Raw genomic sequence first — 25,572 nt, forward strand, 5'->3', positions numbered from 1 at the left:
GAACGGGAGGCTGCTCTCCTGGGACCGGCTCCGGAGCCTGGAAGACCGGAGACGGCAGAACAGCCGGAATCGGCTGCTTTTGTCACCCCTCGGCTGCAGGAGCCCGGAGCTCAGGGCAGAGCACGGACCGTGCGGGGACTCGGGAGCAGCGGAGAGCAGGGCTCGCTCGCACGGCCGCTGCGGGCAGAACCGCCGGGACCCTTTCCCCGGGAGACGCTGGGGGACCGGTGCGGCCTGGCGCGGTCCCCTCGGCTCGGTTCGGCCCGGTCCCCGCGGCCCCCGCTCGGCCCCGGCCCCTCGGCTCGGCCCGGCCCCGCCGCGGCGCGCTGCTGCCCCCTGGCGGCCGGGCCCGGCCCGCGCCCTCCCGGAGGACCGCGGTGGCGGTGGGGGGGGGTCCCGCCGCCGGTTCTTGCCGTTTCTCGCCGTCTCTGCCAGCGGCGGGGAAGCCGCTTTTCACGGGGGGGAAAAAAGCGTTGCAGCTTTCAGTGGCGCGCGTGTTTTCCCGGGAGGGAGGGAAAGGAGAAAGGTTCTCCCGGGCGCTCTGCTTCACTTTCCCTCCTGGTCGTCGGGTGCGCGATGGCTCGTAGCGCCATTACCGCTGGAACGGCAGGGCTTCACCTCCCGCAGGAGAGCATCGCAAGGACTTTTCAGAGCAAAGCAGAGCACCTCCCTTAATCCTTCCCAGAAAAAAATTCACCCCGCAATTGTTGCAATGGCAGAAACGACGTCTGAAGCGGCATTTGAGCACGTAAAAAAGTCACGTTTCAGCCAAGAGAGGCCGGGAAGGCTCCCGAAGTGGGAAGAGCTTGAGAAGAGCATCTTTTTTTTCATTACCGTCTTGCATGGGCATGTGCTTATTATTGGCAGACACAGTGCAAGTGAGAGAGATAAGAAAAGGAATGTTTACGCCCAGGCTCTCTCAACTTGCCCGAACTGCTCCGGGACACTCAAGGATGCGTCTTTATTGTTCTCGCTTGAAACCCCCTTCCAACTACCAACATCGCAACAAGCACAACCTAAACAAAAGAGGACAAACTTCTGTCCCACAGCCGGCTTCGGTATTGTCCCTCCCTGTGAATTTCAGTATCGCCTCTCCTCGAACGCAGCAGGCAACACTGGAAATTTGGCGTGGCACGGGCACCACGCCATCGTACGGCAGAAGACAGAATAAGCACAAACAGCTCCTCAGCTATGGAAACTATTCATAAAGGGCGAGTTTTGCTTCCTTTCTGTACACTGGAAGAAACAATTGCCTGCTTCTAGCACCATTCCAGAATAGTCTTTGGCTCATACGGTGCCTGAATTTAGCACTGCCTTTCACCTCGTACATTTTGAAGTGAAATACTTTAGTATATAAGGAATACTTTAGTATATAAAGAATACTTTTCAGTGCAGATAGATAAAGCAGAATGGGAAGATTAGAGGGATTGGGGGCTGGAGGGGGTGACTGATTAGAAAGACAGTCATTCAACTTAACTCTGCTTTAAAAGATAGCTAAAAAAGCTGACCTGAAATCTCGTATGGTTTTGGAGGTGTCGGGGTCACCGGCCACAGAGCTGAAGGTAACGAGCCCAGAGCACCTTCTCTGCCCACGGGCTGCGTGCAACCCATCTCCCACTCTCTTAATTTTGACCTTGACTTTTCAAGGATTGTTTATGGTGCGTATTACTAGGACGTTCAGGCACCTCTTGTGGCTTCCCACTGTAAATACCAAGAGAACAAACTCTCTGATTTATTAATCAATTAATTAGATACAATATATTTATGGCTATCACAGGCCCACAGCAATTGGTTTTAACAAAGTGCTAGGCTGCAGTGAAAAACAAACTGATACGGTGTTATCAGTCCTTCTTCATAAGGCAAATCCTCTTTCTTCCTAAGCAAAGATGGCAACAATTATTTAATGGAATGGCTAACGTTTCCGCTGAAATTTGAATTTGTAAATAGCTGGACCATTTGTTGTCTCTTTCTTCACCTTTACTTTATGAGTTTTGTCCTGGAAAAGAAGAAAAAAATATTTCCTGGCATGTACGAAGAAGAAAAAAAACCTAAACAACCCACCCTCATAGAAATAAGAAAGCCCCTGTCTGGGAGTAACAAGGCATTAGTGAAAAACGGTCACCTTCCACTGTTTAGGTGGGAATTCTGTTTCTGTCCGCTCTTTCCGCCTTTAGGCTGTCAGGCACAATCTGTTTTGTTCACAAGCACCAGTGAATGGTGAGTCCCATCGAGACAAATAATTTTTTTGGTCATTGGGATTTTTAAGATCTTCTCATAACCTACAGAAATGGTTCCTTGCCTCTCCTACTTGAAAGCATTCATTCAGTACTTGAGAGATGGCAACAGTATTTTAGAAAAGACTTGTGAGCTCCATTTCAAAGTTGAGTCTTTGTCCTTGCTTGGACTAGCAGATACAGTTTACTAGCTGTGGAACAACTGGAATGCTTCATCTCCTCGCTTTTTCCATTCTAAAAGAGGATTACTTATTTTTAGGAGTTATCTGGAAGTATCAGTATAAAATCAGAGTGAAGAAACACATACATACAAAACCAGACCTAGTGACCTTAAAAAAAACAAACAGATTCAAAGAAGCAGAATGAAATCCCTCACCAAAAGATCTTTACGTGTCTGGATTTTCTGTGCAATAACAAACATGGCCTTTTCTCTTTCAATGCGCTGCTTCAGGAGGTCATACTGATTCTTCCTTTGCTGGGCTAATTTCTGGAAAAAGAAAAAAAAAAAGGCATTTTTAAGACAGGAACAAGACACTACAATCTATAACTGACCTATTCTGAGGCACCTGAACCTCACAAACATTTTTTACATTTTAAAATCATAATCATATTAAAGAATGCTGCTTCAATTCTGTGGCTAGATTCCAGAGAACCATTTTACCATCTTGATTCTCATACTAGAGGGTTTTCTAGTTAGGACTTAATTCTTTGTGCTTGTTTTAATCTCCTAAATCCAAACATAAAAAACCAAACCTCTTCTAACCTAGTTTAGATGCTGTGTAACCCTGTTCAGTAAGTGGCTGGAATTTCATTTTTCTAAATCCTCTGAATTTCGGTGTTGAGTGCAAGATAACATTTAACGCCCTAACAAAACCCAGTTTATCCAGGGGCGGGGGAAGAAAAAAAAAAAAGACCAGAGACCAATTCCCGAAGTGCTTAGAAATTGCACAGAGGCCTCCCAAAATGCAACTTGTTTGGTCACGTTTACCTACTACGAGCGGATGGCTTTCCCAGCACAGAAATGGTATTAGTGCAGGTGTGATTTAAGTAATTAAATTAAGGAGAACAGATCCCAACGTGCTTAAAATGACTCAGACATCTAGAGGAGAAAACTTGTCGGTCTACAACTTGTCCAACTGCTTTACTGACAAGCCAAACGGAGAAAGCTGGCAAGAAGAAAGGGACCACAGGGTGTTTGTTATCTGACATCTGGTTCAGAAAACAACAGGTTACAAATTTACCAATCAGCAATTTTAGACAACTTTGTTTTTACCTGACACACACCAACTCCAGCTTACAGGACTGCCAATATATCTAAACTAATTAAGCGGTGTTTACAGTGTTAAAGCCGAGTGTAGCTGCTTCTAGGACAGAAGTGCTGTGATATTAAAGCATCAGAATCAAAGCGGATTGCATCAGCAATTTATCCTGAAGGATCATGAAACACTTTGAATTAGGAAAGCCGGGAAGTGAGACTATAGCTTAACTGTCTTTAAGAAGAAATGGGGGGAGACAAGTCCTGAATCTCAAGTCACTCCAGGCTCAGAACCTAACTGAAAAACACCATGAGATCAGAAACCCAACAGTATATACATCTATGTTGGAATAAGCTTCTTCACATCCCTATTCAGGGGTGCAAGGGTTTTTGGGGAGGTGTGAGGGGAGACTTAACAGCGGATGCTGCAAAAATCACACTTACAACTGCAGCAATCTAATGAAAAGATAGTCCCATAGGTGTACGTCGTGTAGCAGAGGAGAAACGTATCAATTTTGCCAAGGAAACTGCCTAATCGGATCTATACCATTCCTTTCTGGCGCATACATCGCAACTCTTGATTTATAATCCACAGTGGACTGGGATACGACTGAACAAGTTCTCCGTGTCGGTCCAGGAGATTTGACTGTAGGCTCCAGGCACTTGACGATTAAGCGACATCCACTACAGCCTCGTGTCACCAATAAAAATTCTAAGACAAGAGAACAACTTTGTTCTCCTCCACAACAGTCCAACGAATCCTCTTTAATGCTTATTATATAAAAGATGTAAAACATTAAGAAAACTATAAAAACTGCCACAAATAGTGGCAGGACAAACTACCTTTAAGTGGGCAGGATCTGTAGCTCCTTTCAGTGTCTCCTTCTGCAATGTTGCAATGGTCGGTCGGTTGTACACTCTATCTACGAGCTCTGGAACAGTATCCAGATGAGTTGCAATATCAAACTCCTGAACTATAAATAAAAAGAAATTTAGGAATAAACTCACAGGGACTTCTTGGACTAATGCTCAGCAAACCTTCCAAACATGCAGCTTAAGTCAGCAATGGGAAGCCCCAGCAACATAGCTCCTGCAGAACCGAGGTCTTATCTAATAATCAAAAGAGATTTCTAGAGCACCTGAATTATTACTCCTGAAAAACAAAAATCTTTTTTTTTTATGACAACAGCATAAAGAAAACACCATACTATTTTCAACAGCCTACGGTAAAACATCCTAGAACAAGCTTTCTGATAAGACCGATTTCATTCTCACCTTCTTTTTTGGTATCAAAGAAGAACACGTGCTTATTGGGATTCTTCCCCTCAGCATCCAGCAGATGGAGCTCCGACTTCAGCCTCTCGATTTTCTGCAGGAAAGCAAAGTTAATCTCTGTTTTGCCAAACATCTGTTACAATGTAAGTAACGTCCCCCTGAAGTAAATGCTTGTTTGTTTCTCAACCTTACAAGCATCGGAACTCTTCCTTCCTTTTTAATCTTTGAAAGTACATCTAGTCTATATTTATGTTATGTCTTTGTAACCTTTTTGAGTAGAGGTAATTGCCCAGCCAAACATGGACAAATCAATTTTCAAAACAGTAAGTTATCCCTATGGCAGACAAAGTAGGAATGGTTACCATGAAATCACTAGCAAAAGTATGAAGGAAAATTCAAAGCTGACTTTAATTTTTTATCTGCAGTGATGGTGTGTGGATCAACACCAGAGCACAAAACACCTTCAGAAATGGGTCATATTTCTGTTGATTGCCTGCCTGCCATAGTCAAGCCACCCACTTCAGTAACAATAATCCTCAATTCTTTATAAATATGAGAACCAAAAGTATGTGTTTAATGTCTGAAATTTCCATAAGAAATTGCCACGTTTTACAATAATGCATAGTATATTTTTTATTATTCAGTATACCTTTAGGTTCTATATACAGAGCTCCACTGACATTTCCATCTATCATTTTCAGTATCACACAAATCAGATTCCACTAAACATAAACACAACAGCCAACAACAACAAAAAAAACACGATAAAAAGAACAATTCTGAGCAAACTGGGAAACACTAAAAAAGTCAAGTATTACCTTGGCTTCTGCCACTCTTTTCATTTCCACATATTTAATATCTTGTGTCCTCATCAATTTCACCTGTTCGGGGGTCACTTCATCCTTTGGCTGCTTTATTACATGAACTCCATCCTAAAACCAGACGGAACATAGCACTTACAGACAGATACCATTCTAGCTATGGTGTACTACGGGTCCTAATAATAAAAGCAAAGGAACCTTTTTGTCCTTTGCCCCTCATTTTCTTCAAAGCCTTCCACAGGCACCAAACCAAGTCTGCTAATTTATTTACTAATTCATAAATTAAAAACAAAACAAAGTAGGAAAGAAAATGATGTTACTTAGAGTAATGGAGCGTAACCCTGCTTGAAGGCAATTTAGATTCTCACCTGGAGCTCTGCACGTATCATTTTAAAGTAGAACTCATCAGGATTCTTGTCCAGAGCTTTCTTCTGAAGTGCTCTGAGGGCATTCTGTTTCTTGTGATAGTCACTGGGGAGAAAAAAAACCAAAACCCGAAGTTGTTCAGCAGTTTCTCCATGTTCACGCTCCCTGATGAGATGCTGACTCCTTCAAAGTGACGCTCAGAGCTTTGAGACAGCAGACAAGGCTCCGCATGTAGAGCTGGACACCAACATATGACTTTAGCTTTACAGTTTATTCCTTAACAAAGCTGGAAATGAATAGTGTCCAACAGTAAGTGTTAGAGGAGGGATGGAAACACATTCACCCATTCTGCAAAGCTTACTGAGCTGCTTCGGACTGCTAGATCTTCTGCAGAATCAGTCACTGAAGATGAAAGATAATGCTTACAGGTTTTGTATTAATCACAATAATAATGATTTTGTGAGGCCTTTGTCCTCCGTGTTGCCCTTCCCTCTGACTCAACCAGAGGGATATTGAGCTGTCTGTGCACGTCGCATTTGTTTCTATGAAAGTGCCTGCTAGCTGGGGATCAGGTACACCACTTTGTGCAACCAAGAACACCAGCTCTTCACATCGTCTCTGCAATCTGTGACACCACGGTGCAGAAGCCACTCCGGCCAGAGGGTAACACTCCGGAGCCCGGGGAGAGCCGGGAACACCGCCGGGGCTGCCCGCCTTGCTCCCGGTGCTGAGGCCGCACCTCGGGCCCAGCCCGGAGCCATCATAGAATCGTTTAGGTTGGAAAAGACCTTTAAGATCAGAGTCCAACCACTAACGCATGTTCCCAAGCACCACATCTCCCTGGCTTTTAAATCCCTCCAGGGATGGGGACTCCACCCCTGCCCTGGGCAGCCTGGGCCAGGGCCTGACAGCCCTTTGGGGGAAGAAGTTTTCCCAATATCCAACCTAAACCTGCCCTGGCGCAGCCTGAGGCCGTTTCCCCTTGTCCTATCGCCCTCCCCTCCCGGCGGCCCCACTCACTCGGCGCGGAGCCTGTAGTCCTTCTTCTTCTCCAGCAAGCCCAGCTTCTGCCGGCAGGCGGGCTAGGAGGAAAGGCAGAGAACAGCATGGGCGGCCGCCGCCACCGGCGATCCGCGGCGGGGCCCGGCTCGGGACGGCCCGGCCGAGGCGGACGGCGGCCCGGCGCAGCGCACTGACCTGTGCCCGTTCGCGGTGCGGGCGCTGCCCCGATTTGGCGGCTTTCCTGAAGGCGGCCGACATGGCGGCGGGTGGCGGCGGCCTCCGCTCGCCTGACTCGGGCCTCGGGCCTCGGGCCTCGAGCTCCGCCTCCCGCCCCGCCCCGGTGCCGGTGCCGGTGCCGGTGTCCCGGCCTTGCCCCGCCCCGCGGTGCCCCCGCCCGCTCCCGCCCGGCCCGGCCCGGTGCCGCCGCCGCGCTGTGGAGCTCCCGGCGCTGTGGACTGTCCGGAAGGGGCGGGGCTTGGGGGGTCAGAGGTCGCGCGCGAGGCCGTTTCCGTGGCGACGGCAAGGCCCGGTGCACTCCGCCTGGGCCCCGCCGCCCTCAGAGGCCGAGCACAGCCCCGTTAACCGCGGCAGTGGGCAGGCGGGACCGGCCCGACCCGACCTTCCCTCCCCTCGGAGGCGGGGGCGTGTCTGCCGCCGTCACGGCCCTGAGGCTCCGGCGGTCGAAGCCGCTCGGGAGACTCGGCCCGGTCGGGGCCGGGCGGGAGCGGCGCCGGGCAGCTGGAGGGCACGGGCTCGCGGGTGGCCTCAAGCTTGGTGTAGGAAGGATCCCGCCGCCGGGGGCTCCGGGGCTCGCCTGCGGCCTCCCGGGGCGCGCAGGCCGGGCTCTGAACCGCAGCCTCGGTGACCGGTACGGCCAGGCGCCCCCCGGGCGTTTCAGCCGTGGGGTTCGTTGCGAGCCCACGCAGCGCCGTGAGGGAGCGGGCGCTGCCAGGAGGGGGAGCCGCAGGGCAGGCGGCGGGCAGAGCCCCGCGGGGCCGCCTCGCGTCCTGCGCCGGGAGCCGACCCCGGGGCTTCGCCACGGGCCGGGAGCTGGGGGGTTTCTCCACCGCCCGTCCGGAGGGAGAAGGGCCCGCAGCCGGCCGGTTCTCCCGGAGCCACCTCGCGCCCTGCGGGCGGCCCCGCCGAGCCGAGCAGCGGGGAAGCGCGGCGGGGCGGGCGGGCTCGGCGGTAGAGGCGACGGGGCAACGGGGAGGCGAAGGGCTTAGCCCCGCCGGGGGACCGGGGGTTCCGCCGCGCACCGCGGCTTCCCGGGCAGCACCCGTGCCAGGGACGCCCGGGCTGGCGGGAGCGTCCCCCCGGTGTAACCCCCTCCCGTCCCGGCTCCCGGAGCGAGCGATCGGGCGGGGCGGGCACCGGACGGCCGAGCCCGCCGCCCCTCAGCCCCGCCCCGGGCCGGGCGGGGCCGGGCCGGGCTCCGCGCCGCGCCGTGGGGCTGGGGAGCCGAGCCGAGCCGCGCCGAGCCGAGCCTGCCCATCGCCGGGGCCAGCAGCGAGCGGGGCACGGCCCCGGGACGCCGACCAGGTGGGACGGGACAGGCCGGGAGCCGGGGCGGGAGCCGCCGCTGCCGCCCGCTTTGGCCGCCGCAGCCCCGGGAGGGTCGGGGCGATGGCGGGGGTTGCCCCGGGGCCGGGGCGGCGGGGAGGGAAAGCGGCTCGGCGGGCGGTGAACCTGGCGCTGCCCGGGGACGGGGCACCCCCGGGAGCCCGGCTGGGGTGACCCTGTGGTTCCCCGGGATGTTCTTCCTCAGAGAGCTCCGCTTCGGGTTCTTCTCGGAAGCACAAGCTCACACCGCTTTCTGAAAGAAAAAAAAAAACAAACCCATCTTTCGGCCGTGTCTCTTTCCCAGACTGTAAAGTTGCAATGCTTAAGCTTTATTTTATTAAGAAAGCTCTGAAACTTTACCCAACCAATAAACTCGGAAGTAAACTTAAACCAAATGCTCAAACGTTAATATAGAGAAATTTTCGACACATCCTAAATGGTTGCTATGTTTCCAGAGAATCCCAGGGTGGGTCCAGGGAAAGACTCCTCAAAGCCTTGCTTTTTGTGTGTGTGTGTGTGTGTGTGTTAAACAAAGAGTCAAAAGTCACCGTTTGAACCTTGCTATTAAAAAACCAGCATCTTTTCAAAATGTTTTTTTCCTGGCCACAGTTTTGTTTCAGATTGTTATGTTTTCTTACAGGTAATGTTTTCTTTTTTGGTTTCCAGTTTTGTTGGTGTTTTGTACTTGTGGTTACATTAATCACTTTGACTCTTTCATGAGAATTCATGGAAACGTTGGATATACTTCATAGTTAGCCGGGGTGAAGCACGTTAGCAGGAATTACTCTGCGCTGACTCAAAGCTCAAATGGATGGCATGCGATGGTGGTTACTTATCTTCACCGTGCAGGCTTTGATCCTGAGGTCTCTATACTTAGAATTGAATTGAACACGTTCACTGTTTCCCAGTTTTGAAAATCGTAAAGCCATCTTTCCAAAGGGGAAAACCTATTCTAGGAGCACGGGGAAGGCTGCCCTCGACCAGGCCGAAGGTCTGATGGACGCAGCGTCCTGGTGGCAGCACGGGCCACCAGTGCACAGCGAGGGAAGAGTGCGGGGAGAGTTCTTCTGCTTTTCTGACTCCTCTACCAAGCATTAGAAATCTGCGGCTCTTCTAGCTGCTCTGAATGTGTGGTTGTCAAATACTCCTTTCTTGTTAATATTTGAGAAGCATTTTCTTGGATATTTCCTTAGGAGTCTCTCATATTTAAATAGCTGCCTTTGGCATCAGTCATGTTTTTCTGGTGTTCACAAAGGTGTTGAAGCTGCCTTATTTCCCTAATTTGCTTTGTCAAAACATGGTATAACTTCCCGACAGGCAGGCCATCAGCAGGACAGGAGGAAAGGGGAAGCCTGACGTTTCTCTGTCTTATTCTTGTGCCGTTTTCTTTCCTTTTCCTAGGATGGAGACTGTATGGTTGCCTCCTGCTCTTGCTGGCTGCTTCCTTAGAGGCACCGAGTTGCGAGCATTAGTTTCATTCTTAGCCTGCTAGGTCTGTAATTTTGTAGACTTTTAAGGCTGGTGGCATAGCATAGGAGACAAAAATATAGGCAATATAGTTAGTTGTGGGCACTAATTATAGTGGATGCTCTACAGCAAGAAGTATGTTTTGGAATAAGAACTCCTTCAACCTGTACACAGGGAGTGGCAGGGACACACCGAAGGCAGGGTGGTGTTTGGAAATATCCAGAATTCCCTAGCAAGAAGCCCTGTGAACAGTTCCGTGGTCTCAGCTTCTGGAGCACCACTGTCTCTCCGTGTTGGATGTTTTTGAGGTGCCTCTGGGTGGAAAATCTGTGCATCTCCCCTGCCTGCAGAATAGCACCCGAAGAGCTGAGCGGTGACTCGGGTGCTGAATATCAGGCTGGTTCCTTGGTCTTTGGGAGGACGGTAGGTCCCTGCCGTTCCCTCTGCAGGATTTGCAGCCATCTGCAGCACGGCTGCTGTCAGCTCCGCTTCCTGTTTACACTGCAGTTCGTTTCAAGCGGACTCTGAAACAGCCATGCTGTCCGAGGACACAGCTGGCAGCTGGGTGGCTCAGCTCTCCGAGATCATCGTGGGGAGGAAAGGCAGGAGGCTCTTTCCTGGCCCGTGTCATTGTGGTTGCCCTGATCCCACATGCTTTTTTTTTTTTCTTTCTGTAGAGCCTTGTGTGGCTATGGGCAGTCTTCACTGGTCAATAGATTTCTGAGGGGTATGAGGTCAGTGACGTTCTTTTGGCTTTTGGACCTAGCAGCTTTAAGATGGAGGTGAACCCTTAACTGACGGAGCCAGGGAAAACTTCTCTGCGGGCAGGTTACTGAAATTCCCAGTGCATCGACTTTGAAAGCGCTTGGTTCTGTTCACAGCCAGGACTCGCTTGCTCTACAAGATAAGATGCTTTCTACTGTGTTCCTAATGCTGTTACATGGCCCGCTGTTTTTTGAAATGCCAGCAGGAGAATGGAATAAATTGGTTGCTCTTAGTGCTCAAGTGATTCCCACTCCCTCTCCCTGGAAAAGGACTTTCATGGTAATTACAGCACTGATACACAAGATATTCATGGTGGCCCGCTGGGGTCCTCGTTCATGTCTGTGGGCTTTTCACTGTCCTTAGCTGGCATGAGGTTGTGCTTGAAGAGCCCTAATTGCATCAGTAGCCTCGTGAGTGAGACATGAGTGTAAACCTTCTTCCTCTGCCTCACCTTCCCTGTGAGAACGTTTCCATAGCCAAAGAAGGTGTTTACGGAAAACTGGGGACTGACTGGCTGGCTGGTCTGAATAAAAGCCAAACTTCTTAACTAGACGAACAGCTTCATAACTGCTTGTAATTGCTCAAGTAAGGAAACTAATTTTCCTCTGGTGTTCATTATTCAGTATCCCTGGTCGACATCCCCTGTTCCTGGGTTGCCCGTGCCCACCACGGAGCACCCAGCTTGGCCTGGCAAGAAGGTGGTGCGAATGACACGAGCAGTTTTGCTCAGCATTCGACTCCAGAGTGCAAGCTGCTGTACCTCATTCCCTGGGGGGCTTGGACTATTTCTGCTGAAATAGGGATCATTTCGATGGCCAAACTGGAAAAATTCAGAGAGAATTTGACAATGTTTTGCCTGGTGATGTCATTGAAAATAAATCTAAACGTTTTACTCTGTTTAAAAAAAAAAAAAAAAGAGAGAAAAAGGAAAGAAAAAGGACAGCTATAGCAATACACACCAGCTGCATCTAGGAAAAGACCAGTTGTTAGGGGGCAGAGAAACTTTACCAGTATTATTTAATCTTCAGATTACTACTGAGAGTTTAGGATCGCTTCTGAAGGATAGGACGTTCAAGTGTGAGGGCTGAGAGTTTGCAAGTGGAGAGGTTCAGCTGCCCGTGCTCTGGTGGTTTCAGTGGGACCTGGGTACCACAGCCAGGCTTGACAGCCCTGACCGTCCTCTGTGAGGCTGCTGCAGCGTCCTCCCTCTGCAGTCGCTCGACAGAGAGGAGGTGGCATTTCCCACGAAGGCCGGTATGTAGTTACTAGGCTTGGTCCATTAAAGTAGTCTTTGGCTACAGCTGGAAAGAAAAACGCTCCGTTCTGTGGAGATGTAGTTGCTGAGAAAAGTCCTTGGTCTTTGTTTCTTCTCTTCCTTCCGTTTTGCACTGGTTTTGCCAGGTGTAAAATACAATTGTCAGCAGTTTACAGGGAGGGGGAGCGTCAGTTTTCCTGTTGAAGAAAATATCAAGGGTCTGATTGTGAAAGGAAAGGGGAAACTGAAGAATGCCACATGGCTTCCACCTTCCTGTATTTCATCCTAGCAGAAGTGCCTCTGCTGAGTGACTCACTTTGTGTCTGTTGGTATTTGCTAAATGGAGAATGGTTTTAGCAAACGATTCTGCCCTTACTCGACAGGAGCCCACTGAGAGGATAATATTACTCTGGGAGGAATCAGAAAGACATGTCCGCTAGGGCTAAGCTAATAGTTAATCAAGAGTTATTTAGAAATGTGTTAGCAGAGAATCCAAATAGCAATGGAATAAAAATCCTGAAATTTATGTTCTTAGTGCAGTCTCACTTTAGCTTTATTTGGCCTGTGGTCATCTGACTGTTACCATTATCTCATATCATTTTTTTACTTGGCTCTGAATGTATTACTGTAGATTGTCCCAGGCTTGCAAGTTGCAGAGTTCTTTTTATATAAAGTATTTTGAACGTCTCAAATACAAAAAAAAAAAATAAATTCTTAAATCAGCACCATGGATAAATATTAACTCTAGACCCTGATTGGTGCCATCGCTGGACAAAAGTTTGTTGATGTTTATGCCCAACCTGCCCAGTGCCAGTTCTGTTCAGGAATATAAATTCTCTTCCAGCACCAACCTGGTGGCCGATGCCAAGGACATAGTCTTAACTGCTTCCTAACTTAGTTTTGAACGTCTGAGCTATAAACCAGAGGAATGTGCTGTATCTAACCTGGAGCTGTTAGCGGCCTCCAATGTCATAAATCCAGTAAGTGGAGAAGCCAGTGCAGGTGACTGGACAGCTGGAGCTGTTTTCTCTACACACGAGGGGGAAAGGGACCTCTGAATAACTCAAGGAAATGCTCAGTGTTGTTGGAACGGCCGCGGATCTGCTTCCCTAGTGCTTCCTTCAGCACATGTTACACTTGACCCTGCCAGCGCGAAACGCCAATAGGAGTCAAGTCATTGTCCCCAGTGGCAGATTAAACTGCTTGGCCATTGTTGAGAGTCCAAGATTTTCCTCTCTCACCCTGTTTAAATGGCTGCTTGGATGTGCAGCCAAAGTAAATATGAGCTAATAAAAAATATAGAGATAGCAGATACGGACTAGCTGTTACGGACTAAACAGGCACGCTGTAGCACAAAGACATCTGAGTTTTGCTTGCATCTTTTTTGCTTTAGTTTTGAAGTTCAATTACCTGAAAAAGAGGTGGTACAGATCAAGTCTAACTTCCTTTCTATTGCAATAGGGGAACCGTATTTATGTGTATCCTTTGAATACAAAAGCGATCTCTTAGGCTGCAGAGGATCCAGTACCTGCCTTGCAAGTTACAGTGCGCAAACCCCAGGCTAGCGCTTCCTTGCTCGAGCGCTGGAAGCGCGGTGGCAGCCCATGCAGCTTTGGAACGCTTTCCTGTATTTCCCCGCAGTCCATTTCCTTGTTGGCAATAAATGCCTTTTCAATTGACTTTTTACTTTTTCATTTACTCAGTGCACAGCCTGTGAAGGCCGTTGCTGTAAGATAACATTGAAATCAGTAGTCTGCGGGGGGTTGTAAGGAGGCGAGATATCTACATGGCTATCAGGAGTGCCTAAACTTGTGATAAAGGAGAGAATTAGACTGGGAGAGGATCAAAAATCTTTCCGTGTGTGAAGGCACTGCGGAGTGATAGAGGTTGGATTGTCCCTGTATTCCCGTGGCGCAGTGCTGTTGAATACTGTGTTACGCTATGTTATAAAAGGTGCCGAAGTGAATATCGGGAGAGGTACTACAATTGTTTGAATATTCAACTGGTTTAAGTGCTTGTATGTTGCTAGCATACGTAATCACCGCGTGTCTGAGGATGGCTGACTTGCTGAAGTCCTTTTGCGGTGGCTTTCTTCGCTTTCCTCTTCCTGCGGCCTGGGATGGCGTGCCCTTGGCTCTGGTGGGATTGCACTCTGTCTTCCGGCCTCTTCTGTAGTGGAATGGCCAGCGGTGATCAAAAGGTTATAGAGAAACTCAGGGCTGAGAGTGTGATATGACATTAAAGGACTAAAGGCTGCTGGGCAATAATTACCATAAACGCTGCAGACAAGTCCAGATCTAGGAGCAGTTTTTCCTCTTTCATCCCAAGCCAGTCATGGCTCATGCTGACAGCACACCTGGAAATGAGGTAACTGAATACTCTGCCCACATTGTTCAGATTAGCTGGGGCTTGGGCACAGCCGTAGCATGTGTTTTCTCTGCTCCTGGGCACCCTTTGTTCTCCTGCAGCCGGGAAGTCTTTCTGATGAGATGAGACAAGACAGGGTGCTTCTCTTCCTTTCTCGGGAAAGAAGCTCCTAAGCCACCTGTGGTGTGACGTTCCTGAGAAATACCCTTTCCAGATGCGGAGATCTTGCCGCTATTGAAGTACGAGGCGGAAATACTTCCAGTGCTGCCTGAACATGTTATTTAGGTCAGTTGCAAGGAAGATGGCAATGTGAATCAGAAAAGGAGTTGCAAGAGGAGGAAAGTTATTAGACGGCACCGTGACATCCCCTGCCAATGCAGGATTTTTCTCTGCCAGCACAGAAGCACAGTTAGAGATCACATTCGTTGTCTTCTGTGCTCTCGGTACGCTCCTGTAACTACGAGTATCTGGACTGGAAATGAAAGAGAAGGCTGCAAACAAAAGCCTTGCCTTTATCGCCCTGCATCAGTGCACCTATTTCCTGGTGTATTAACTAATCTCTCTGAAACAGAGAGACAGAGCAAGGTCTCCTCCTTACCCCTCCAGAAAACAAGGTACATCAGAACAATTGCTGTAACTGCATCCATTTGGGGTGAATGAGTCTCCAGAAGATGCTTTTGTGGAGGCACAGTCATCACGTTTTTGTGGCAGCTGCTCGCTGGTGCAGTGCTGGCCGAAATAGCTCGGCCGATTTTCCCACCAGGTAACCGGCAGGGCCGCGGCGGCGGCGGCACCGGGGAGCACTAGGGGTGCGCAGGGAGTAAAGCAAAGCGAAGCCAACAGCCTGAGCACGCTGGGCCGGGTCTTGGGCTGAAGGGATGTCAGCGGTGGTGGGAAACCTTCTAAAACCGTCCCGTTGGGCAGGGCTTTGCCGAGCACTCCGTTTCCCTTCCCAGAGGAAGCAGCCTGAATTTACCCGTTGCTCTGTAGAGACCTGTAGGCTAAAACAAATTATTCTTACGCAGTAGAAAACACTGGGACCAACCTTAACTGATGAAGCAATTTGCCCGCTTTTAGCCTCAAGGTCTCCAGTCCCTCAGGGCTTTCCAGCGTAATGACTTGGGTCGGTTTCCCAGAAAGATTCTCTTGGATATGTGCTGCTGGCAATCCTCTGGCTCATTACTGGCCGTTTTATTTTTCCAAGAGCCAGCTCTTGTTAGCTTCGTTCTCACAGTATTGTTTTCTTTCTAGAAGAAGCTTTTGCTGGCTCTCCTAAACTATCACATGGGAATTGCTTACAAGCTTAGATTTTTTTTTTTGTTTTTGTTTTGACCCAAAGCTGCATTTTGCTCCCCTCTGTAACACTGCCAACATCATTTCCAGTCTCTTTTAAGCATATGTTTTGCAATAATATCTAAACTCTTGGCTCTAAATAACTGCCTTACAGAGAGATTAGTATCTTTTAACGAAGGAATTGAGAGCAGATAGTGAGAACAAAAGCAGTATCTGGAGAGCCTGTAAGACTACCCTGACCTTTCCCAAAGGCCTCAGCCTAGACTTCAGTGCTTAGCTAGCAGATGGCAGAAATCGGGGTGGACTTTAGTTTGTCGTCCTCTGCCCAGTCACTGTGTTTGCTGGAAACGTGCTCTGCACGTTGTTGCCATCTGGGCTTGACTGTACTATTCTTATAATCTCCAGGGAGCCTTCTCTCGCAGAGCTCATCTCTGATGGAAGTCCTCTTTGGCTGACCTTGCACTGAGGCTAGTATTAGCAGCGTGGATTTTTGAGATTTGACAGCAGCGTTCTTCGTAGGAAGAAAACTGGCTTGGGAAATGTTTTGTCCTGGCTGGGAAAGAAGGTATGGCACTTGCCAGCTGCGTTCTCCAGGTATACCCAGCTGCATATGTGGTATCAAACTCGAGAGTGAGGAGGTCAATGTTAACGTTTTCAAAACTTTAGGAGAAAGTGCTACAGGAACGCAAAGGCCTTCAGAAAACCGACTGAAAAATTGCTTTTGCTTTAGATGGGAGAACTAGATGTAGAGGTGGGAAGGAAGTTGTACAAGGCCATTCAGGAAAATAGCAGTGGTGGGAGTATACCCCGTGTCTTCTGATATTAAAAAGCTCCTCCTTGGTTTGCATCCGCGCGGGTCTGGGAGGCTGCGTCTGACCTGCAGAAATAACGATTGGTGATCGTGGCATCTTTTGGAAGTGAAATTTCTCTCCTGAGTAGCACATTGCTCAATTTGGGTTGCAGGTGAGTCGAGTTCCAGTTGCTCCATGCGTTTTTATGAGTTTGATGCTGGTTCGTGCTTATGACTATATATGAGTGCGCAGATTTCAGCATCTCCCTAGGACTAAATAGCACCAGGGTTAAATGTATTTGCTTTTGTCGAGTCTTTAGCTACCAAGTTTTGCGGCAGAATAGCAGAAGTGCGTAAAGCTGATGCTCTGGTGAATGTTAAATGGGACTATCCACACTTACATTTCTATCCTCATTGATTTCTCCTTTGTACTGCAGTAGTATCGTAGATCTGGAGGTTGCAAATTTCAATTAAATTTGTGCAAAATGGCTTGGGGGCAGTTTCTGCTTGGGAATCTTTGTTGTTGTCATTGTAACTACAAAACCTGATGCACCAGACTAAAATAATGCAATCGGAATGGATTTTCTAGAAATGTTTTCTAATCCCTCTGAATCGTGATTCTTAAAATTTATATTCAAACGTCTTCTGCCGCACAGGCAGAATGAGGGCTCCAAATGGTGTGAATAACTGCTCTTGGCAGCACTGTTTACCAAAGTAGTAGCTAGGCTGGAGCCTGTATGTTCTGACCTGCCCGAGTCGCAGGTCATCCATTTGCACCAGCTGCTGCAGTGTCCCGGAGAATTTCCTGCTTTGCTTTTTAAAGATTTATATATGCAGGGACAAAAAATAGATCAGAGGAGTCTCATACACCGTGAAGATCCTTTCCTGATGTTATACGCTGTGTAGCCACCTTTTCCTCCAAGCTCTTTCCAGCTGGCCTCATCTCTCCGTGCTGTTCCGAGGTTTTTACCTTTATTTGCATGAGTGAGCCGGGGGTTGTGGTGTTCGCTTTGGCTCATCCTTTGGCAGGGCAGGCAGCTGAGATGTGTTGAACCTGGACCTGGGAGTCTCAGAATTGCAAGGGAGCTGACTTAACAAGTGGCTGCTTACAGAGGGAGGCGAGAGTCGGGTGTGGGGGTCCCGACAGGAGGCAGAATCTTCATCTGAACCTAAATAAATGGTCTGCTTTTCAGAGGAGCTGAGCTGACTTTGCCTGAAAGCAAAAGAATGGATAGGTGCTCAGCATCCCTGGAATTGAGAGGCCAAGATACAGGCTGCCAAATACAAAAACAAGGCAAGAACAAGACCAAAACCCCTCCCAGCCTCTCTTCCGAGGCTGTAACTGCCCTGGCTCAGCCACGCAGCATTTCAGGTGTGGAAGGGTATATCCCAGCTCGAGCGGCCGGTCCCATGACTGTGCTGTCCTCTGGGGAGCGGGGGGTCTCCGTTCCCCTTTGCACTGCGCATCTCGCACCGTGCGCTCCCAGACCTGCGTTCACTTCTGAATCGCACTGCTCTCTACTCGTGACACTTTTATGATGGATTGCTGAACGCTGAACCTGTGGCGCCCGTTTGTCTTCTGCTCCCTCCTGCCTGTCCCTTTTCTTGGCCTTTTGCACTCTCCAGCTGTGCACTGGTCGGAGCTCACTTGAGGCTCCTTTTGATACAAACGCCCAGGAGAATTTTTGTGATGGTCCCAAAGAGGCTCCTCTCCACGTCTGTCCCGTTGCAGCTTTGTCCCTTTGTTTCCCAGGCTCCTGCCTTTTGCAGCCATCTCCGGCTCAGCTGGCCAGCCCTCCTTCAGCCACGCTCTTGAGAAATCTTAGCAGAGAGTTAGACCTGGCAGATGGAGGCTGTTACCTCATTCCACAAAAATGCTTTGTTATTGAGAAAATGGAAACTGTCTGAGGTTTGGGAGCTGAATAGAGTCATTGGTGTCTGTTTTAACCGCAGTTTGGTGGTGACTGCTGAAAGTTCCCCTCTCGAGCATTCCCTTTTCCTACACCCATAATCTTCAAGTCATCGGAGAGCTGCAATGATTTAACTCATTAGCTGAGCAAATGCTGAATACTGTTGCATACTCTGCAGAAACTTTGCTAAAACCTCAGCATCTTCCAGCAAAAGAAAAATGGCTAGCCGATAAATAACCCTTTGCAAACTGTTGGCCAGAAAAGTGATCCCTGTGGATACTAAGCCAAATTCAACTCTTTTTTTTACAGTCTTTTACAATCTTGTTTACTTGATTTTTAAAAAGCTGTGTTTAATATTACGCAGGAACTTCTTGGAGCAAAAAGGCATACATGGAGATTTATGTTTTGTAATTCTTTAACACAGGTATCTGACTCTCAGTTCTGACGAGAAATTTCTTTTTCGTTCGTAATTTTTAAAAGTAGATTTCAGCACTGGGCGTTTGGGAGCATGGGAGAAAGAATAAAAATAGGGATTGAACTGTTCGCAAGCTGGTTTTCATATTGCTGTGAACAATGACTTCAGTTACTCAGTACAGAAGAGCATTAACCTAAATACAAGGCTTGTTTTAGTTAACAGATATTTGTATGCATTTGTGAAACTGTGGCATCTGATACCTCCTGCTCAGAGCATTGCGTAAGCGTTACTCACCAAGCACCCCAATAGAGCTGAAAGCAGCAGTGTTAGCTTTTTGGAAATAAAGCGAACACTTTAATTATGTATTTTTAAACTAATGAATCTTAGTGGGCCAAATGAATGTCTTCCAGCTGCTACAGATGTTTTTTACATGACTAAATATTTTGGTGCATAGAAAAACCTAGAATACTGGAACCACAAGATATTAAATTATTACACCGGAATGTAAATATGACCTCGATATTTTGAATTTGTTTATCCAAATGTCAAGTGTTCACTTAGAAATTCATCAGTTAATACTGTTCCGATGTTGTTATCTGGGAAGAAGAGTGACTACTCAGCATCTTCTCCAAATTTCTTTAAATATCAGAGTGGGTTTCAGTAACAGGAATTTGCTTAACTGGAGAAATAATCCCAGCTGTTTCAGGCGGAACCCAGGATCGGTATTTTAGCTGTAATGAACTGTTTCCGTTCTAGATCCCTGCTTTCTGTGGGTTTACAGTGTAACCATAAAAATCCTTTCCAGGCTGAGCTCTGCCTCCTGAGGTCTTTGGGAGGTTTTTTTCATATAAAATGCAAATTGTAAAAACAATTAGCAGTTGATTTTCAGACTGTATCTTACCAGTTTAAAGCCCATTCCGGACACATGTTGCTCCTGTAACCGTACAGCAACCTTATTTCTTGGATGATCCAAGCCCACAGGATTTCCCTCCTGTGAGCGTATCAGAGGTTAGGTAATTTCTGTCGTAGTTCGGATCTGTGTGGCTGCAGATTGTGCCGTTTGCCGCTAAAACAGCGTGTATACTAACTCGGTACTGCTGGTGAAAAATGTTTTTTAAGGCTCTTCTAATGAAACAAAAGAGATGGAATAATAATATAAAACGTCGATCTGAAAGGCCTAACTTCAGCATGGTTGAAGACAAAAATTCCTCTCCGAGGTCCACATCTGATGGCAGTGCTCCTAGACACTGCTTAGGATGTGAAGATGGTGAGGAAAGAACAGCAGCAAAAAAAGTGGATCCTGAACTGTCTCTGAGTGCAAGGACTACTTGTGTCAGCATCAGGAACCCACGTGTTAGCCTAAACTGCTGACTTTTGCCAGGCTTTTGACCTCACCTTGGAATTCCATTACCCTCATTTAAGGAAGACGTGGCTTTTTCTCTTCTTAAGAACTAACACAGTTTGAACTGGTGCGCAACTCCTGGTGCTGCGCTACTCCGGTGCCTTCTTCCAGCTCAGCGTGCTCACTTCTAAAGCCCAAAGTTTAAATAGTAGGAGCGACTAGCAAAGGCATGGGGTTACTTGGTCGAAAGATCTGGAGTCTGGATTAACTGTACTTTGTAACTGCAGAGGACTGCGTCTGTCTGTCATGGAATGGTTTGGGTTGGAAGGGGCCTTAAAGATCGTGTCCTTCTCTTCCTCCTCTTCCTTCGTTTTTCCCGTTTCTCACAAGGAGTTCAGTTTGTGCAATCTATTTGGACGTAGGTCTATAACATGCGTTAGTGGGTGTCGCAGTTCCAGGCTGATGGTGATACGTGCTGCATCTCAGAAGGAGAAGAAAGATGGACAGGGACTCGGATCTTGGTTCCATTTTTAGTTCTACCAGGCTTGTCTTGTGCCAAAACCCTCCGAGGTGCAAATCCTAGGAGGGAGATAAAATAACTCCCTGCCCTGCAGGTGTTATAGGGGTAAATAATGTTTTTGCTGGTGACAGCTGTTAGGGAATTGAGGAAGCAACAGTCCTATGAGAGGTACGGGCTGTCAGATCTGTGGAAACTGAGCGCTCTTGCATTTATGGTCTTGCACTGGATCATCATCTATATTTGTGTTATTTGCAGTAGGGACTCAGGGAGCTAAACTGCTTTCCAAGTAAAGAAACTAATCTTTAGTTTGTGTCCCTAAATGTGGATTAGTTATTCTCATCTGCCTCTTTTCTCAGCACATGGAAATTTTCAAATAGAAAAGTCAGCGTTTAAATTTTGAGACATTTCAGTGGCTGCCTTTAACTCGGCGAAGACTTCATATCAAGAAAGTGGCTGCAAAGCCTAACTCAGAGGGTTCTGGAACATGTGGAGTAATAGTGGTACTTACTAAAGTCATTAATAGCAAAAAGTACACAGTGTGTTGCATGTAACTCAGCCAAGAGAAGTTTTATTTCTAGTATTTCTCAACCCTATGCAAACATCGTGTAACTCACAGGCAGATTAAATGTGGCCCATTGCGCCTGTATAGGAGTCTTGGATGTGTTGCTTTTGGAGAGCCTGAAGAGCTCTGTGTGGGAAATCACAAATGCATTTCAGGTTGGTGAAGGTGTTGGAGAATGCGCGCAGGCTGTATCGTGCTTCATGCTCCGTGAAACAGTGACTCAACTAAGGAATGATGAAATAAGTGCTTTCAGATCCTTGATAGCTTTGAGTTTTAATTTTAGAAGAAGATGCAGAGCAGAACTTTGAATAAGAGTGGAAGAGGGCAATCCAGGGATTTTGAATAACTGGGCCCCGAGTAGATCGTGCTGTTTGAATAACCCTGACCCTTTCCACTTCTGCTGCTCGCCTCATTAGCAGCTGACTGGGTAAGTCAGGCTAATAATGATGCTCACTAGCTTTTCACTTTCTGTTAGGAGTTTTGCTTGTTATCGGTTTGGTTTGTTTGGGTTTTTTTCTGTCATCGTGACATTGAGAAATAGAAAGAGTTTGGAAGTGAAATATATCTACACAAAGGTGGAATTCTTATGTCTCTTATGAAAATTTGGAGTAACTTGAATTGTAAGTGTCCAATTTCCAGTCACAAGTAATGACATTTAAACCTCTGTAGGAAATGCAATCCCTGTGCTGATGTCACCCTCTGGTTTATGATGGGACTGCTTTTGTTTCTGGGCAAGCACTCGAGCGTTTTGCTAGTGAAGTGATGATTTACTAGCGCGAGTCTTGCTGGTCGCACCTGCTCTGACTGTCTGCGGCGTGAGTCACTGCGAGAGCCACCCTTGCGCTGCTTCTTGCCGCGCTGCTGCCGTTCGGACTGCTGGGTTTTACGCTGGTCCATCCCATTCGGCAATGCAAGGTAACAGAGAACGGGTCTGAGGTTTTGTTTGCAGGGGGTTGCCAATTTGGGACAAATTGCTTGCAAATGGAGCATTTTTGTTCGGGTCAGTTAGGAGAACAGAGGGTTATTAGGGCGTTGGTGGTGTCTTGTTGCGGTGAAGCCCACGATCCTCGAACTGCCAGAGCATGCAAACAGCTTTGGAAAATCTTCCAGTCTAGCCAGAGAGCAGGTTGCTGTTGCTTCCTTCGGTGAATGAGTGTGGAGCATCTCCTCTGCAGGAAAGAAATGGGGCATTGCTTCATATCTGCTGCTTCAGGGGCTGAAACATCAATGCTTCTTGGTGCTTACCTGGAAGTCCTCATGAGAGGAGCATCTGTTAGATAAAATTCTGACCTTTTGGTTCCTCTTTAATCTGTGACAAATCTGTTTCGTGCAGGTTTCCTTGCTCAGATTTGAATGAGAGAATGAGGTTCTGTAAATGAGCCACAGACCTGGATCAGGGGCTCTCTAATATTGTTACTTCTTTTCTGTTCATGTGTTTGGGTTTTTTTTTTCTGTAAAGGAGCAGTTTTCCCCTGTTCATGAGTTTTTAAACACAGTCAGCTCGCGAGCTTTACCGTGCTGCCTGCTAGCAGCAGTGCTCCGTGTTGCCCAGACTGACGTGCTGCCAGCGTGGTGAGCAGCAGCCCTCGTTCAGAGACGGACACATCCAACTCAATGTGCAGCTGCATGATATAAAGGCATTCATAAATTTTGTGAGCATTTGTGCCCCTTAAAGTAGCTGTTTCCACCTACTCTTTTGGATATGGCTCCAGTTTTCCCTTTCATGGGTACCACCGAAGACTCTTTATCTCAAAGTGTGGCAGCACAGCATGGCAGAAATTGGAAAGCATGTTGCATCTTACAAATTTTTTTTAGTGCTTGCAAGGAGTTATTTCTTAGAGATTTTATGTAAAATATGTGACAATTATAACCGATGGCTTCTATTACTTAAAATGTGCAGTACTTAAGAGTAATTTTTAAAGGTGCCAGTGAGAAATGTTTTAACAAGGAGACTGATTTTGAAGCTAACCAGCTCTGTATAGTAAAAGTAAATGACACCTGGGGACCAGATCACCTAGCAGAGAAATCTACAGCCACAGAAGGAGGAAATGTATTTCACTTCTAGGTTGGCAAGGCAGTGGCTAAAAGAGGAGGTTATCTTCCTCTCTTGACCATCCCGGTTCTGTGCTTTCTTGTACTCTGGAGGGCTCAGCTCTGCTGTCCTTGCAGAGCACTACCTTTTTTTCAGGAGGGCTACAGCTGGCACATACAGCATCTCCCAGGCAACAAATGATCTTAATTTTGTTTCGGACCACAGGCAAGCAGTTCTCGGGATGGTAACCTGAGACAATTCGTCTTTGCCAGGATTCAGTCCTTCCCCAGATTTAGAAGCTGCTCACATGCTGCGGGCTACAGAGCTGTAATTGCCTTTGCTTGCAAGGGACACCAGCAGCTGTAAAAAGTCCTTTAGATGGAGGCTGTCCGTACTTCTCGTGCAAATAGCCAGCACAGGTGGGGAGGCCCACGGTTAGCGATCGGGACGGGGGGAGAGAGGCTGCTGGGCAAGAGCTTGTGTGGCACACGAGTGTCATGGCAGTGTCTCCCCGTCACCTCCCCGGCTTGCTCTTCACTCCGCTGATTTTGCACGTGGGTGGAGAGCCCCAAAAGGCACAAAACTGCCAGGGCTACAACGCAGGTTACCTTTCTCAGTCAGTATATCTGCTTATATGCAAGAAACCAGCTACAAATGCTCATGTTTGGGAGACAAAGAATCAAATCAGAAAAGGGAATATTTTGACCAAATTTGGTGAAAAAATTCACTTTGCCCTTTAAGTAATAGGCATGCATTAAATAAAACATGTCTGGTTTATATGTCTTTTCCTGCTACTGTAAGTCAAAGTTGCTTTGTTTATTAAAAAAAATGAAGTTGAGCAGAGCCTTAATCAGCAAAAGAGCTGTGAGGCTTTTTGGAGAAGACGGTTAGTGAGGGATTGGGCTCAGACTACGCAGGTTTGCTTTTCAGCATGTGAGCACAAAACGTGCACGCTGTGACTGCGTCTGTCCCTGCAGCCTGTCCACAAGCTCATGTGCATGCTTGGTTAGAGGCAAGCTTGAAGCAGCCCCCTGATTGCCTTTATGTGCAAAATCGAGGTATAATATATATGGCTATGGGCCAACTTTGCTGGGTTCCATGGGCATAAATAATTTAGTCCAAAATTAAACTTCCATTGCTAGATTATAATTCTCACAACATACTTATTCTTTGGGACTCCCTTTTTCTTTCTGTAATAGCCAGGGCACTATAAAGATCTCGTTGGGTTTCTGCATTTGGAAGGTTTAGGACATCCTAGGCTCTGTGCAACAGAGTTCTGTCCTTTGAGTTTGGGACATGGATGCATTTTCCCGTTTGATCTTCGTGGTCATATAGAATTGTTGAGGTTGGGAAAGACCTTGAAGATCATCAAGACCAACCGTTAACCCAGCACTGCCAAGGCCACCGCTAACCCATGTCCCCAAGCACCACATCTCCCTGGCTTTTAAATACCCCCAGGGATGGGGACCCAGCCCCTGCCCTGGGCAGCCTGGGCCAGGGCCTGACAGCCCTTTCAGGGAAGAATTTTTCCCTAATATCCAACCTAAACCTGCCCTGGCGCAGCTTGAGGCCGTTCCCTCTTGTCCCATCACTTGTTACTGGGGAGAAGAGACCGACCCCCCCCGGCTCCAGCCTCCTTTCAGGCAGTTGCAGAGAGCGATGAGGGCTCCCCTCAGCCTCCTCTTCTCCAGGCTGAGCCCCCCCAGCTCCCCCAGCCGCTCCTCCCCAGCCTTGTGCTCCAGCCCCTGCCCCAGCTTCGTTGCCCGTTATGTTTGTTTCTGGAGAATACTGACTTCATGCAGGGGCCCTGTACCTCGTGCGAGGTTGTAATCGCAATGATGGCTGCTGTTACGGGGCTGTAGCACACAGAACAGGGAAACAAGTGCTACGACAGGCAGGTAACATGAAGCACCTTATCTACCCATTTGAAGTTTCATGTACATTTATGTATACTCTCTTCATGACTTTCTTGACGAAACCTCATCCAGTTATGATCCCTTCCCACCACCTTTTCTTGTCCATCACTTCATGATGACACGGGCAAAGAAGGCTCACAGACAAATTGTACTACTTCTAAGCAACTGTCCAATTAGCCTCTGCCTAGACCTGGTGTGAAACTTGGGGCCTGGAGGCCAGCCGCTGCCCGTTAATTTGTTCTGTATGGTCGATGACTGTCTTTAGGGTTTGTTTTGTGTTCTTGCATTACTGTTTGTTGTCAGTAGGATGATGGTTAATGTACGGTCTGCTCAATATGTCTGAAAGACCTGTACAGCCCCTCACAAGCAACAAATTCCTCATTCTTGCCCAATTTTCTAGTTGAAAGAGGAAAACTAAGGGA

The 25,572-nt window shown here is 47.9% G+C and overlaps 2 protein-coding genes across 6 annotated transcripts in view; one reads left to right on the top strand and one right to left on the bottom strand.

Moving 5' to 3' along the window:
* Nucleotides 1-1,702: 1,702 nt before the first annotated feature.
* On the bottom strand, nucleotides 1,703-7,324 carry UTP11 (UTP11 small subunit processome component). Its single transcript, XM_087760813.1, has 8 exons — nucleotides 7,149-7,324; nucleotides 6,972-7,033; nucleotides 5,954-6,056; nucleotides 5,583-5,696; nucleotides 4,765-4,858; nucleotides 4,333-4,463; nucleotides 2,611-2,721; nucleotides 1,703-1,996 (listed from the first exon to the last, which is right to left on the bottom strand). The coding sequence occupies exons 1-8, from the start codon at nucleotides 7,209-7,211 to the stop codon at nucleotides 1,913-1,915; spliced, it is 762 nt and encodes a 253-aa protein (XP_087616939.1). The 5' UTR covers nucleotides 7,212-7,324; the 3' UTR covers nucleotides 1,703-1,912.
* A 115-nt stretch (nucleotides 7,325-7,439) lies between these two features.
* Nucleotides 7,440-25,572, top strand: part of FHL3 (four and a half LIM domains 3) — a 31,814-nt gene continuing 13,681 nt past the window's right edge. For 2 of the 5 annotated variants that reach the window (XM_087760810.1, XM_087760812.1), the window contains exon 1: nucleotides 7,844-8,495. The gene's annotated coding sequence lies outside the window, so the exon portion shown is untranslated. Of the gene's footprint in view, nucleotides 7,822-7,843; nucleotides 8,496-25,572 lie in introns of those variants that run through there. The other 3 variants (XM_087760811.1, XM_087760809.1, XM_087760808.1) reach the window with 3 other exon arrangements.

This window comes from Nipponia nippon, unplaced genomic scaffold (genome assembly GCF_047370975.1).
Source record: "Nipponia nippon isolate SJK-2023a ecotype South Korea unplaced genomic scaffold, ASM4737097v1 scaffold_23, whole genome shotgun sequence".
Classification (NCBI taxonomy): domain Eukaryota; kingdom Metazoa; phylum Chordata; class Aves; order Pelecaniformes; family Threskiornithidae; genus Nipponia; species Nipponia nippon.

Excerpts from the sequence above, each read along its gene's own strand:
- UTP11 (XM_087760813.1), bottom strand. The coding sequence starts at position 7,211 with ATGTCGGCCGCCTTCAGGAAAGCCGCCAAATCGGGGCAGCGCCCGCAC. Across the intron at positions 7,034-7,148 it reads CGCACCGCGAACGGGCACAG|CCCGCCTGCCGGCAGAAGCT; the intron begins GTCAGTGCGCTG and ends CTTTCCTCCTAG. Across the intron at positions 6,057-6,971 it reads GACTACAGGCTCCGCGCCGA|TGACTATCACAAGAAACAGA; the intron begins GTGAGTGGGGCC and ends TTTTCTCCCCAG.